This window comes from Amblyomma mixtum, chromosome 5, assembly GCF_055824585.1.
Source record: "Amblyomma mixtum isolate Tamu chromosome 5, ASM5582458v1, whole genome shotgun sequence".
In the NCBI taxonomy this organism is placed as follows: Eukaryota; Metazoa; Arthropoda; class Arachnida; order Ixodida; family Ixodidae; genus Amblyomma; species Amblyomma mixtum.
Window position 1 is genome coordinate 80690696 of NC_143016.1, and position 14429 is coordinate 80705124.

Below are 14429 nucleotides of genomic sequence, written 5' to 3' on the forward strand. Positions count from 1 at the left end.
CCGCGGCAAAAAGACGAGTTCAGACAGATTCCTCTTCAGTGCACCTTTAATACCATTTGAGAACTTATATTCCCAGTACCTGACAGTGCGGTGCATTGCGTCTGTTGCAGAGGTGCACAGGAGCGGCAAGAAGGTCCTGGACGATGTGCCTCCGCCGACGGCGCCAAGCACGACGACGCCGGGTCCCCGGAACGAGGCCGGCCCCAACAAGTTGCCCACCTCGAAGGAGGAGGACGAGGAGGACAACTTTGGCTTCTCCATGGTGGTGGTCGCCCTGCTGGCCATCCCCATCCTCTCCTTCCTCATCATCACCCTCATCGTGCGACTCAAGCGCAGGAAAGGTGAGAGCAGCCAGGGAACTACTGCCAGTGTTTCCACAGCTCCCTTCTTGGTGAGGCTGTCCTTCTGATCCTTTCCCATACCCGGGAATGCACATAGCTGGGATGTCTTCGGATCTGCACGTGACCCCATTCTTTCCTCTCGTCAGTACAGAGCATAGAGTTGCTTACTATTACCTAAAGGGAAAGCTGGCGGCGCTGCACTTCAGCCACCATGGACGCTCAAAGCATCATGGGGCGGTGAGCTACTTGTTGCGGCACAGTCGTAATTTTTTGGGAACATGGAGTGGCACTACTAAGACGTTTCATTCCGGAAACTCTGTTCGTGAGTGCGCAGACGACTTTTGTGCGAACGCAGTGGGCAAAACCCATAGTAGTGAAACCGCGACGACACACGACGCCAATAAAAGGTTTCACTTTTCCGAAATGCCATTAAAAAACCTCTTATAGTATTTATGCAACAACATCTTTTTTGAAAACATATTTACTTTTAAAAGTGCGCCTATTAATTACGAAATATTAGTTTTTATAGTGTTCACTACTTGGCCAATAGGAGAGCGAGTCGTCTCTTATTTTGGGCAAACTTTGCACTTAAATGCTTTTCTGCTCGTTTGTTACAATCATTAGACAAAATATTGAATGTTAGGACGTTTGTAGTTATCAAACAGCTTTATTTTTCTATTATTTTGTGGCCAAAAGTTGCAGTTCCGCAACAAGTTGCTCACCGCCCCATGATGCTTTGAACGCCCATGATGGCTGAAGTGGTCTCGAGGAGTCGCCATGCAAACTCCCATAGACGGGCTGCCAGCTTCCCCTCTAGGTAATAGTAAGAAACTCTATGGTACAGAGCGATCGAAAAGCACTTCCAGACTCATTCAGACTGCAAGGTCATCATCCAGTAGACGCCAGACAACTCAGCGATTTCAGGAAATTAACTGGCACATACATTGATCTGCAAGACTAATCCAACTTTATTCCTCCCATGGCCTGATGTATACCACCCTCAGACACACCAAAGCGTCACGTGGGGGCGAGTGCAAGCCTCAGAGAGCCGCGACTCAGCCGATGCATGTTGCCACTACCCCACCGTTCCTTACTGCACCAGAACAGCACATGCTTGCACAGTGCTCCAGTCTACTTCCTCCTCACTGACCACTGCATGCACTCTGTTCTACAGGGTAACCCCGAGCACCTCTACTGCAAATGCTGCTGAGGATGTCCTGACTACACTTATGAACTATCCACACAGCAGGGTCTTCATCGCTGAGTCCTGGTCTCAAGTTCAGTTCTTGAAACCACCCTTTTCTGCATGAAAACTAGCTCGCTTCACCACCCCGGCTCCTCTGCATATACCAGCAAGCTTTAGTTAGACATGTCATAGCTATCCAGGCTTCATAATATTAGGCTCAGTGTTCCAGTCAAAGTGCTTTTGCTTTCTGTCTCTCTGTTAGCAAGGCGCAGACTTGCTCTCATGCTGGCAAATACTGGCACCATTAGTGCATGCGCAGGACAGTGATAATCCAAGCAATTGCATGCTTGGAGTATAGAATCTTAAATCGCTGTGTGAAGAGATCATTGCTGGTGCTTGATGATGGTAATATATTGCTTTATGGTGCTGCCCTCCCTCATATTTAACATTTCTGGGTGCATTTTTAGCAACAAAGCATGCAGCTGCATCAGTCCATGCATTTCTTTTAATTTTCCTGCTTGTTCTTGCAACAGTGCTAAGAGCTTTTGAGGTTTTCATCTCTGAATTTAGACATAACACTCATGGCAGTGTAGGGCACTGATAGATTAAATGGACAGTGACAGACGGGTGGTCAGCCTGAGATGGGCATCCTCTGGCCTGCTACTCTCCCCTCAGGAAAGAGAAGTTAGAAAAAAAGAAATTGGTTGCAATGGGCAGCAATGATGCTTGCCAAAACCCGTAGCACCTCCTGCACTATACCACCGAGAAAAGCATATCAGCCACAAGCTATTTCATATTGAGTTTGTTATTTACCGCATTCTAATTCTCTATCTCCAAGCAGTTAGTCAATAAGAGCTTATACGGTTTTGTCTTTTTGTACTGCTGCATGATTAGAATTTTAGTCATGCATGCAAACTGATTGACCAAATTCTCAGGCAGTGCTTATGCACATTTCAGGCACTTTTCTACGTTATTTCAGTGGGCATTGTTGTCTTGAGTACTTGGCTGTTAATGCTTGCTGAAGTGCTAAGGTACTGGGGTGCTTAGTTAACATGATGTACTGCCATGTGCAAATTAGTCCTAGTCACCATGCATTTATGCTGGCTGGAGAACAAGAAAAATCTAAATTTACTGCCTCTGTTTAAGGCAGCACTGGCTAACAGGGGTTTCGTCATCACCATGCAAGTATTTAAGCCGTAATGATGAATTGCTTGTTCTAGATCCTGAGTACACTCCGTTGGAAATGAAGACGAATGATGAACTTCTCTGCCCTGACTAGACTGCCGACCTGTCATCACTGCTACATATTTACTGCACAGCCTGACATCAGAACAACATGCCAACATCAAACTTTCTGACTGGAACAACAGCAAGAAAGCACATATGCATTCCATGGCACATACTCAAAAAAAAAAAGTTTTAGGTTTTTAATTATTAAAATTGTTATGTTTCTTTATCGTTTTGTTTTCATTTGTTTGTCATTGGTTGTTTTCATATCTTAAAGCAAGTTATGTTTGCAAGCTTGAAGGCCATGATTTTCATTGTCATGCCTGTGGAATTTCATGCCTGCTGCAAAATTCTTTGCGGCACATGCCAAAATGTCTGATTGTGAAAATTGATAGGCATCTCAACAACATCAATTTTGGACACACGAAGTATCAGGAGGAAGCCTAGTAATTAATGTAAATGGTTAATCTCTTGTCCAGTTACCACCATAGTGTAATTTTATGACAGCTTTCTGTTTAATGTGCCAAGTTTAATATTAACGCCTCTCTTACTTGCCTTAGTCTTGTCAGGTACAGAGGAGTTTGCATAATGTATTGGTTCTAAGGGGTAAGGTACATTAGATCTAGAGACTACACGAAGAATCATGGGAAAATCATCTGCTGGATACTTCCAGTTTCAATCTTCTTTCACTGCCTGCCTCTTTCATTGTAGTTGCCATAGATGCTGGAATTATGTATTCGCTCATTTATGTAGGCTGTGACATCATTGATCCTACTGCATGATCACAAAACCAGCGCATGCTGTGTATATGTGCATGATGGGAGCGCAGAAGTAGACAGTCCTGAAAGGAAAGCTGTGCTGCCTTGGTTAGTATGGTGGCATAGGCTGGCTGTTGCGCACATGGGCACAACATGCATGCCATAGAAAGCCTTGTCAAATTTTTATTTTCGTTGCACTGCAGCTCGCATTTCATAGAGTTGATGTCGCATTGGTCTCGCAGTGATGCAGTACATTGATTTGATTTGATGAGTCACGTCCCAAAGTGGCTCGGGCTATGAGGGACGCTGTAGTGGAGGGCTCCGGATAATTTGGACCGCCTGGGGTACTTTAACGTGCACTAACACAGGCCTCTGGCATTTCGCTGACGAAGTGCAACTGACGCAGCTGGGATTGAACTCGCTTATTTCGGTTCACCAGCCGAGCACAATAAATGTTGCAATACAATTAGCGATGTTGCAGCACAAACAAATTATTGTAACACGCAATATCAACACAGTGACTGCAGTGAAGCAAGTGAGCAAAGGAAGGAAGTTGGAACCATAAATAGCTGCAGCAGATGATTTTCCCATGGTCCTTCGAGTTTACTCTGGAAATACACATACAGGACTCTCTAGCCGCTTCCTTAACTTTTCCTATATCTTTGTTTATAGCTTTGTGCTTATAGCAATGTATGATTCACTTTTTTTTATATGGCGTTTTCTGTGTCTTCCAGCTTTAATAAATACCAAAAAAGTGAACCAGCAGTAACATTGGCAAATCTTTTATTTGGAAAGCCATTCACTTACTACCCTTTGATATATAGTAGTGTGTCATGTATGTTCACTCTTGGGGTCTTCAAAATAAGGAAAAATATGTAGATGCCCTGAAAATCTGACACCAGCAAGCCGGGCGCCCATCGAAGATGGTTACAGACACTAATATTGATTGTATACTTGCTATGTGAACACTGATCAGCGTATAAGCGTCCGTTTGATTGAGGAGAGTTAGGAATTCCAGAAATACAAATTCAGGAAGTTTTCACTGAAAATTCACAAGTGCACAAAACTCGAGCCAAAAATTTTGGACCGTGTGAAAATGGAGACCTGAATGACTGTTTGTGCCGAATTGTTGCAATGAGTCAACAGTGATTGAACGTTTTTAGCGCAAGTTATTGCGGGAGATGAATCATGAGTGTTTCAATATCACCCAGAAGCAAAAAGACAGAGCTAAACAAAAAACTATAAAGACTGTTTACTACAGTCGAATCAGTGCTAAAGCACGGATTTGTGCTACGCAGATGATGATGATGAGCGGGTAGTGTCGCTGGACGGAGCAGATGGAAGCTGATGAAAACAGCGCTTTGCAGTGCACAGCACAAGAGTGTGGTTCAGTTTAACACAAGGCGTGTTCGGCTGCTGTGATACTTTAGTGGTCTGGCGCAGCCGCCTTTGAAGCTGATCTGTTCGCTCTGCTGCTGGTTCGACTCCCAGTCGTTGATATTGATGTGATTTCTTTTTCCTATGCGAACATAGGTCGTCAATAGACGATTTTGCTGGGCTCTGAACCTCTGGATTAGTGCTTTCGCACTAAAAGAAAGAGCTCAGAGTGACATGCCAGTGAGTCCACCTCCGAGGAGGGCACGGATGTCCAAATCCAAAGTGAAATTCATGTTTATCATGTTGCATGACTCTTAGGGAATCGTCCTTAGGAATTTTATCCCTCTGGGATGACAGTAAATGCAAGAAGTACTTGAAGCTGGGCTTGTTGGTGCATATTCGTGAAAGACATGAGAGCTCAAAACGCAACACGGACGAGTAAGGGAACACGGACGAGTAAGGGAACACGGACGAGTAAGGGAACACGGACGAGTAAGGGAACAGGACGAGTCAACAGTTATTGAAACTTTTTAGCACAAGTTATTGCGGGAGATGAATCATGAGTGTTTCAATATCACCCAGAAGCAAAAAGACAGAGCTAAACAAAAAACTATAAAGACTGTCTTTCACGAATATGCTCCAACAAGCCCAGCTTCAAGTACTTCTCAGCCATATTTCTTCTACGTCGGGCTCTCTGTTTTGTGTTCAACAAAAAAAAAAAAGCAGCACTCGTCCTGTTCCCTTACTCGTCCGTGTTGCCTTTTGGCGCTCTCATGTCTTTCACGAAAGTAAATGCAAGTTTCTATGTGGAAGTCCTCTAGAGACACAGACAGCACGTCTTGCGTGCGCGTCGAGAGATCACGAAATCATGGGTTTTGCACCACGACAGCACTCTGTCGCATACTTCACTCTCTGTCGGGGAGCTTTGAATGGACAAGGCATAACGAGGCTTCCCCAGCCACCATGCAGCCCCAACCACTCTCCTTGAGACTTCTTCCTGTTTCCAAGGATGAAACACACATTGAAATTGTTCTGATACGATGCGGTGGAAGGCGTCCAAAGGGTTGCAACGAAGTTTCTCAGTGAAATCTCTGAAAAGGACTTTCCAGAAAAGAAGGGTAGAAAACTCACGGGGCTTGCAGAGTTGATGTCCAAGGTCCTTATTTTGAAGAATACTAGGTGTATTGAAAGATTTTGTCAAATAAAGAGTTTTCTACGCTGAGTCTCCTTACTTTCAAGACAAACCCTGTAGAAGCAAATTTGGTGATTTTGTTTTAGTTATTTCAAAACAAATAGTTCAAATAAACTTGGCACAGAAGGTAACTACATGCCATCCCACAGGAGGCACATCAAGCCGAAACCGCACGAAACGAGCATTCTGGAAACCATTATTCATTTGAGGCAAATACCTCGAGATTTCAAATGCCAAATATTCTAATCGAATTTAAATATAGAATATTTAGTATTCGACCAAATGTTCAAACTTGGCAAATATTCACATAAGCCTACATTTAAGTATATTAAAAAGGCTTGTGTTAACTCAAATTCTGCAGAATTTGAAGAAATGTTCAGTCTCATTTGAGCTCAAATTATCAGTCAACTGTACCAATAAGCTTTGGGTGAGCCAAGTAAAAATTGCTTGGAATCATTTATTAGGCACTGTGAAAGAAAGTTGTTTTTTTTTATTATTATTTTACACTCAGCCTTCAGTCAGTCGTTCAGCTGTTATGTGTATTAGCTTTTTCTATATGCAGCTATCGCATGGTGCACATCCTCATTGTTTCCTGTAAGTGGTCATACCTCTCATGCTTGTGAAAAGCGCTAATCCTGAAGAGCAAAATATGGGTAGTTACTGTCGTGTGCAAGCCTGCCACAACTTGCCTGTGGTCTGTAGGCTGGAAAAACATCTGAGTACAGTCTCATTCAGTTACATTCGTGGGCAACGTAAAAGTTTGCATTCACTGATGCACACAAATCAAACTGCTTGTTTTGATAGATTTTCACTTTTTTTTATAGGTGTCACACCTATAGGATATTAAACATTTATTTCTGACTTGTTCATCTTATCAAAAAATTCAGCTGAACAGAATTCATCTCATACCAATACCACGTGGGTGTTTCAAATACTGTTGAAATGTCATTCAACTCAACTGCTAGCCTTGTGCTGCTACGCAAATATGGCATGTTTATCAACAGCAAATTCAATTCAGATGTCATTTAGGTCAACAGAGGACCACAGAGACATTCGAGAGCCTCAAATGCCTTCGAAACATGAACATCTCTGTCCTTGTGCTAAGTGTCTTCACGCTGTCATATGGAAAACACTAAATTACAAGGAAATATGTGCTTTTATTTAAGAAATTTATTGTGGTGCATGTAGCTATGCCATATGGCAGCTCCAATAGTCATCTTCAATCTCATCTGCTTTGGTTGTTTGCTGAGTTTCGGAACCCAAATGCACAATAGTAGCCATCTTCAAAAGAAACTGAAGTCCATCATTGTCAGTACCTCTCTCACTATCAGTTATAACCGTAAATCTTGCCGCTGCGGTAGCTCAGTGGTAATGGCGCTCGGCTGCTGACTTGAAAAACACTGGTTTGATCCCGGCCGCGACGGTCGAATTTCGATGGAGGCGAAATTCTTGAGGCCCATGTACTGTGCAATGTCAGTGCATGTTAAAGAACCCCAGGTGGTCGAAATTTCTGGAGCCATTCACTACGGCGTCCCTCATAGCCTGAGTCACTTTGGGACATTAAACCCCTATAAACCAAACCAAACCAATCATAAAACTTCAGATGCAGTGTGCACACAAAACATCAGACAAAAATGGAACTTAATGCAGCAGTGCATCTGCAATGTAGTGAGTAAATGTTTAACTTTCTTGTTCTCTTTGAAAATTGTGAAGGAGCGCCATGGAACTCTGTCAGATTTGAATGCCATTTGGAGTCTTGAATGTTACTTGAGTGAAATGTTGTTTCAGTGCATCCGTATAGCACAGGTATGTAATGGAGCCTGCTGTATGTGAATTCATTTTTATTTTGTAGTGCTCAGGATACCACTGATTAAATACGATATGTCAGTATATATAATCGTAGTAAACTTTTTCTGCCTGTGTGCAGGTGCAGCTAGTGTTGTCCACTCTGAAGAGTAGTGTTACACTTTTTAATGAGAGTTGTTGTTAAGATGTTTTCAATTGCATTGAGTAAACCCACTGTACACTCCATTCGTAATATCTGTCACTTTGTACTTCACCTTAGTACGTCACTTGTTGAACTATGGCAGTTATTATCTGAGGTCATAACGGCCATATTTTAGTGGCAATCTGCCAGTGTACTAATGAAACACCTGTACACCAGCCAACATCACTAGAAAGTAACAGCCTTGTCGGTTGGCATCGTATCAGATGAAGCCGGCGGTCACATTTCGATGGAGACGAAGTGCTAGAGGCCCGTGTGCTGTGCGATGTCAGTGCACGTTAAAGAACCCCAGGTGGTCGAAGTTTCCGGAGCCCTCCACTACAGCGTCCCTCATAGCCTGAGTTGCTTTGGGACGTTAAACCCTCATAGACCAAATCGAACCATATCAGACGAATCTGCTTGAAGCTTCAAAAATTGGACCACCTTGACGCGCATCGGTGTGGCAGTTTGGTTAGTTATTATAATTGAAAAACAAGTGTGATTTGGCCTAGCTTGGAAGCTTTGGTGAGGAAGAGGTGTCTGAATAGACCTAAGGGGGAAGGGGCAGAAGGAGCCCGCTGTCACTTTTGTACGTGCTGTGCGGTAAGACTACAAGGAGAGCTGTGACTACCTTTTGTAATGTGACCCTGCTAACAGACACATGTGCTTTGCCTTAATTATCATCCAACTCTTTGCCCACTGCATTGACTATCCCTAAATTGAATCCCCACCCTGCCTTGTTTGCACCAAGCAGAACTTGCTGGACAAGCCCATGATTGCCGCACGTTTACATGGCTGAAAAGTCTAAAGGAACTGTTGACTTGCTGTGGGCACTCTGACGAGGCACACGAAATGCTGCACAAACATTGCAGGCAGCTAAAACAACTTATCAGGTTTTAACAAAGAATATGCTGTTGCTAGTTTGAGGGCAGAGGTTGCTTCCTCAGGTAGCACACAAGACATGATCTCCGCCAATCTTTTTGCGATGCATATTAAACAGGAGTGCTGTCTTGTGGGCATGGTATGGAGCATGACTCAGAAACTGAGACTAATTGGGAAGGTCTTATTGTTAACTATGTGGCTGAAATGGTGGCATGGGACATTGGACATACCTTGATTTTTGTACATGTGGTAGCCCAGACCACATTCTTTACAGTTATGTCAGCTTAACCACTGAAAGAATTGTTATGCTGTTTATGGAATGAAGATGCCAGCCAAAAAGAAAAAGGCCAAACTTTCTTGTAAAGGGTTTGTACATTGCCCAGCTCTTTGCTGCAGCAGTTAGAACAGTGAAGCACCAATTCTGTGCAGCAAGATGACATAGCATTGTCATTTAAGTCAAAAGTATGTTAGTCTGCAGTGTGGAGCAGCATGCATGCTTAATACATCTGCAACATGTAACATCATGACTCCTTCAGAGCACTGCATTGAAACTTTGCCGTAACATAGCATCATGTGCCAGAGATATGTTGCTGCAGAGAGCTCTTCTCTTCCCTTTTTGTAACATGCACCTAATATAGGTTGTGAAATGTCTATTCACATAACAGCTGAACTGCAACTTTAGAGTGTGTCTGAACAGGGGACTGCAGCAGTAATATCTTAACTCATTGACTAACCCAAAGCGGTGGCTCAGTGGTTACGGCGCTCGGCTGCTGGCCCTAAAGACGCGGGTTCGATACTGGCCGTCGCGGTTGAATTTCGATGGAGAGGAAATTCTAGAGGTCCGTGTGCTGTGTGATGTCAGTGCACGTTAAGGAACCCCAGGTGGTTGAAATTTCTGGAGCCCTTCACTACAGCGCCCCTCTTAGCCTGAGTTGCTTTGGGACGTTAAACCCCAATAAATCAAATCATCAACTCATTGAATAAGTCACAACTTTGGTTGACGTTTCAGAACCCAAATCAGTTTCTTGTTCACAAGATTATGAACAACTGAGTCATGCAGGTTACAGGTTCAAATAGTGTTTCAGCTTAGTCAACGACTTGATATTTTACTGTTGAGCTACTACTTGGCCTGATTGTGTTTTGTCAAACCCTGGATTATGAGAACAGGGTACAGCTTCCAACACCTGAGTATGTCGTGCTTGTAACCTCTTAAATGCACAGTGTGTTCTGGGAGGTCACTGAGGCAGCCTTGTTGTGACTGGCGCGTGCAGACAAAGGGTCCAGCAGCAAAGGCTGGTCTCAGGGAAAGTTGGACCTGGGCCAGCTTCTGCAGCCACACCGGGGTTTTGACCGCCTCGCTCTGGACGACACGGCATCCGAGGGCAGCGACTCGGACGTCGAAGAGTACAACGCCCCCGCCCGCAAGGCCTGAGACGGCACTGTTCTCTGCACCGCCTTCCCCGCCTCCCCCCAGTCATTCACTCTCAGCCGTTTGCCGTTGATGTTTCCAGCGCACACCCAAGAAGCCGCATTACTTAAGGATTCTCGTTTATGGTGTTCTAGGGCACTCCTAGTGGGCCGAGTGAATGCCGTCAGAAGGCAGACGAGTTTACCCAAAAGGTAAAAAAAGAAATGAGGAAGAACAACGACAGCGTTCATGATTCATTGTGGCAGCTTTAAACAAAGGTGAACAGAAGGGGATGCACGACACTTGCAGAAGTGATTACAAAGGAGCATTATATGTCCTTAGCATTGCCAGAGTTCCAACCTACTTGCTTGGACCTGGAGTGTGTGCACTACCTTCATTCAGCCCACAAAGAGTCCTCTAGATTTCTGTGATCGCTACTTTTTATGCCATGCAGCTAACCCCAGGCAGAGCTTGGCGGCAGAGTTGGCTTCTTATCGACCCTTATAAGCAGCCGCCTGTGTTTCCCTTCCTTTTCATTTTTGTTGTTGTTGTCGTTATTGCCTCTCTCTGAAAAGGAAGTCACCTGAAGCCTGGGAAACGGAGCGCATGCTTGCTTCTGTTAGTTTTCAAGTCTGGTCACATTTGATACATGTATACTCAGGCGCACATACACTGCGCAGCAGACCTCTTTTTTTCCATACCGCATGCACTATCTTGGCATCTGCAAGAGCTGTGCTTGCTGCATGCTTTTTATGCATGGTTGGTAACTTGGTAGAATGTGTTATGTCTCTGCAGCGGGCACTCGGCACAATCGTTCCAAGCCAGCGGAACATGATGCGTGCTTGTGGTCAGCCCAGTTACTCTCTCGTGTCACAGTCAAGCAGGGTTATGAGGAAGCGGATGTGTTCCTGTATGCGACAGCAGCTTTCCTTGGCAATGAAGGGAAGGCTACAGGGGCGTTGTGTCCGTAACAGTGTCATTCGGGCAAATACGCCTGGCTGCCTGGCGTTTTGCTCTCTCCGCAGTGCCCTCACTCCATCGCTGGTGCAGCTGGCGCCATCTATGGAAGCTTCTTGTAAATAGACTTGCCTAGCAAATTCGTTGTAATCGAGACTGCTGTTTTTTTCTTGAGTTTCAGCGTTGAAATTAGGCAGTTGTGTATCTAAATAGTGAATATTTGCAACACTGTAAAACCTCGATAATTCGAACTCTGATAATTTGAAGTGGTGGCGCACATCAGTCCGGTTAATTTGAAGATCTGAGGTGCTGTGTGATGGTGTTCAATCCCGATTTAGCCGTAAGCTGATGTAGCGACGATTTCTTGGAGCTGCGAGACGATGCTGCAGCGCGACGCCGATTAATAAAGCTGATGCATGCTTGATGTGCGAAGTGCCCCAGCCCCAGTGCTCTCAACACAAAAGGCAATCGGTACGGCTCGCGGACTGCCGGAGCACGGGCCTGCAGAGGAGAAGACATGCTTCACTGCAACACGAGCGTGGATGCCAGTTTCAAAGCAACATGCTCTCAGCGCTACGTCAAGGCACAGCTTGACTGAAGGCAGTGGTGCGCGCGCTCGTCGCTTCTCTCTAGGCGCTGGCATCGAAGCACCTCCCACCTCTAACAGCTCAGCGTCAGTGCGTGTCCCGCGATGGGTCGAATGCGCGCAATGTCGGCCTGCGCCGTTTGTTTGAGTAGTGTGCCGTGGTTAAAGGGTTAGGTCAACCTTTCTTAAAAATATATATATAATCCTAAAGTTCGGGGTCGACCTATTTGCGGGGTCCAAGGTAGTTTTGGACGGAGCGCGCTAGGTAGTACGCGCCCCGTGCCGCCTGTTCCTGGCAGGATGCATGGGGCTGCATTCCTCCAAAAAATGTGCAGATAGGTTCCGTCGAAGAAAATTCGAATTGCGTGCCGTTTACTTGGCTCGTTCGCAGCAGCAGTCGCTTCATCGAACTAGCGGTAGGTAGCACGAGGGCAAACTTCCGACTCCGAGAATCTTCGGGGCGTGCGTCGGGCCAGAATCCAAAACTATAGGAATGTTTGCAGTTCAGTTTGCCGCACACGGAAGCCCCCCCCTTATTTTTGTTTTTCGTGTTCATTGGCTTCGTATTGCTGCCCTTGTGACTGCAACGTTACGCGCTTGTTGCTTTCAGTTGCGCGCCGCAGTGTCATTCGGAGGGAAATGTTACTACAAAAAATGAGGCTGTGGGATGAAGCACGCAGGGCAGGCGGGCAGTTCGCCTCGACTCATATTTGTTGTCTTCTTTCTGGCCAGCACGGGCTACATGCTGGACGGTAGACTGTTATGCGGCTCTATAAGGTAGTCGCAAAGTTCGCCCAGTTAAAATAGCCTGTTCCTGCAACGAAATTTTTTTACCGAGGTCCATTTCTTGTTGTGCTTGCCTAATTCGAAAACCCGGTTAATTCAAATATTTTTTGCGGTCCCAATAACTTTGAATTAACGAGGTTTTACAGTACATGTTTTAAGACGAAACTAATAGCTGGAAATCGGGTCTATATTCCGCTGCGTATGAAGAGAGGGCTTTTTAACTCCATAGCTTCTGCTGCATTGACGGAAGTTGTCGCTGAGTGTAGTTAAAGGGATGCATCAGGGTTGTGAAACTGTCACTACTGAGTGATTGTCTGGCATTTTGTTGGCTAAAAATAGAATGATAATTGGCTTGGTGTGGCTTTCTCAATTAAATGAGAACAATGGGTCGTAGTTTTGGCCAGCTTTGCTTAGTTTGTGTTCTCACTTGAATGACGACTTTAGACTGCATGCAGTTCAATGTTTTACATGGTTTTAGTCACGTGTCACTTAATGGCTTAATTCAAGAGAAGTGCTTATCAGCTAAGTTTTTTTTATTCTTCTATTATGGATGAGGTACAGAAGGATTGATATTATTGGGAAATGTTTAATTTCTCATCATCGAGATAGACTGGCTGCAGAATACTGGGGATATTATGTGGAACTGAATCGTTAGCTAGTGCTGTTATCTGGAGAAGTGGATCAATTAGGTAGTGAAAGCTTTCGCTTTGCAGCCCTAATGCCTGTGTGCATGTTAAACAAGACCAGTCTGTTGAAGATGCCTGTATATTAGCCAGTCGCTGACAAACACATTGTATACACATTCAACTTGTCTGTGTCAGACAAGAGCCATCTTGTGACTTTCACGGACCACTGCAATAGGCCTTGAGGGGACATTGCAAAAACCTCACCTGCAGAGTCACAATATTTGTAAATTTATTATTATTATTTTTCTTTTGTTGTTGACTTGTCCTGTGGTACTTCTACACACTATGGACACTGTGGTTGTGGAAATATATGTCACTGTTTGCTCCATGGACTATGGCACTTGCAACGATCTCTTTGTGTCAGCAGCCTAACCGAGGCTTTTTAACCTGAACAATGGTGGTTTGGAGCAAGCTTCAGAACTGTCTGAAATAAATAAGGGCAACTGCCTGAAACTTTTTTCCCTCCTCCTTTCTTCGTTTCAAGCACACACACAAAAAAAGGGAATTGTGAAATGTCTCTGCTCATCTAGTTGAAAATCCAGGCATTCGGTTTGTTGAGAGATTGACATGGCATCAGCTCTAGATGATACCATGATGAAATCTCCAAAATTGGATGGAGCATGTTAGCCACAGCGCATATTCTAAAGCACTTGCCACGAAACAACTGTCTTGCGCAAAATGGGATATAAAATAAGTCTAATCTCGCTATAACGAAACGGTTTAAAACGAAATAAACGGGAATTTGAAGGAATACCCGTTCTCTTTAGGAGCACCTGTAGAAGCCCATGACGCTGATATCTCGTTCTTACGAGTAAAACTTTCCCACCAAAGGAGTATAACAAACCTGAAACGAACCCCATTGGGCATTTCGCGCAAAGTATGCAGATTTGTAACGTTGCCTAACACTTGCGTACCGATTCGATGTCTCAAGATGAAATTACTTCGCATGACCTGCTCTAACACTTGCGTGCCGATTCGATGCCGCAAGATGAAATTACTTCGCATGACCTGCTCCCGTGAGAACCGCACAAAATATGTGGAAAACTTATCCCGCCCCAA

General features: G+C 44.6%; 1 protein-coding gene across 2 annotated transcripts in view; it reads left to right on the forward strand.

The window, feature by feature from the left end:
- Window positions 1-13827, forward strand: part of LOC149342788 (peptidyl-glycine alpha-amidating monooxygenase B-like) — a 47265-nt gene extending 33438 nt beyond the window's left edge. The window contains exons 21-22 of one of the 2 annotated variants that reach the window (XM_089545246.1): window positions 111-341; window positions 10219-13827. In XM_089545246.1, the coding sequence (XP_089401372.1) occupies window positions 111-341; window positions 10219-10379 (392 nt within the window). In that variant the 3' untranslated portion in view covers window positions 10380-13827. Of the gene's footprint in view, window positions 1-110; window positions 342-2747; window positions 2984-10218 lie in introns of those variants that run through there. The other variant, XM_089545247.1, reaches the window with a different exon arrangement.
- Window positions 13828-14429: the final 602 nt, after the last annotated feature.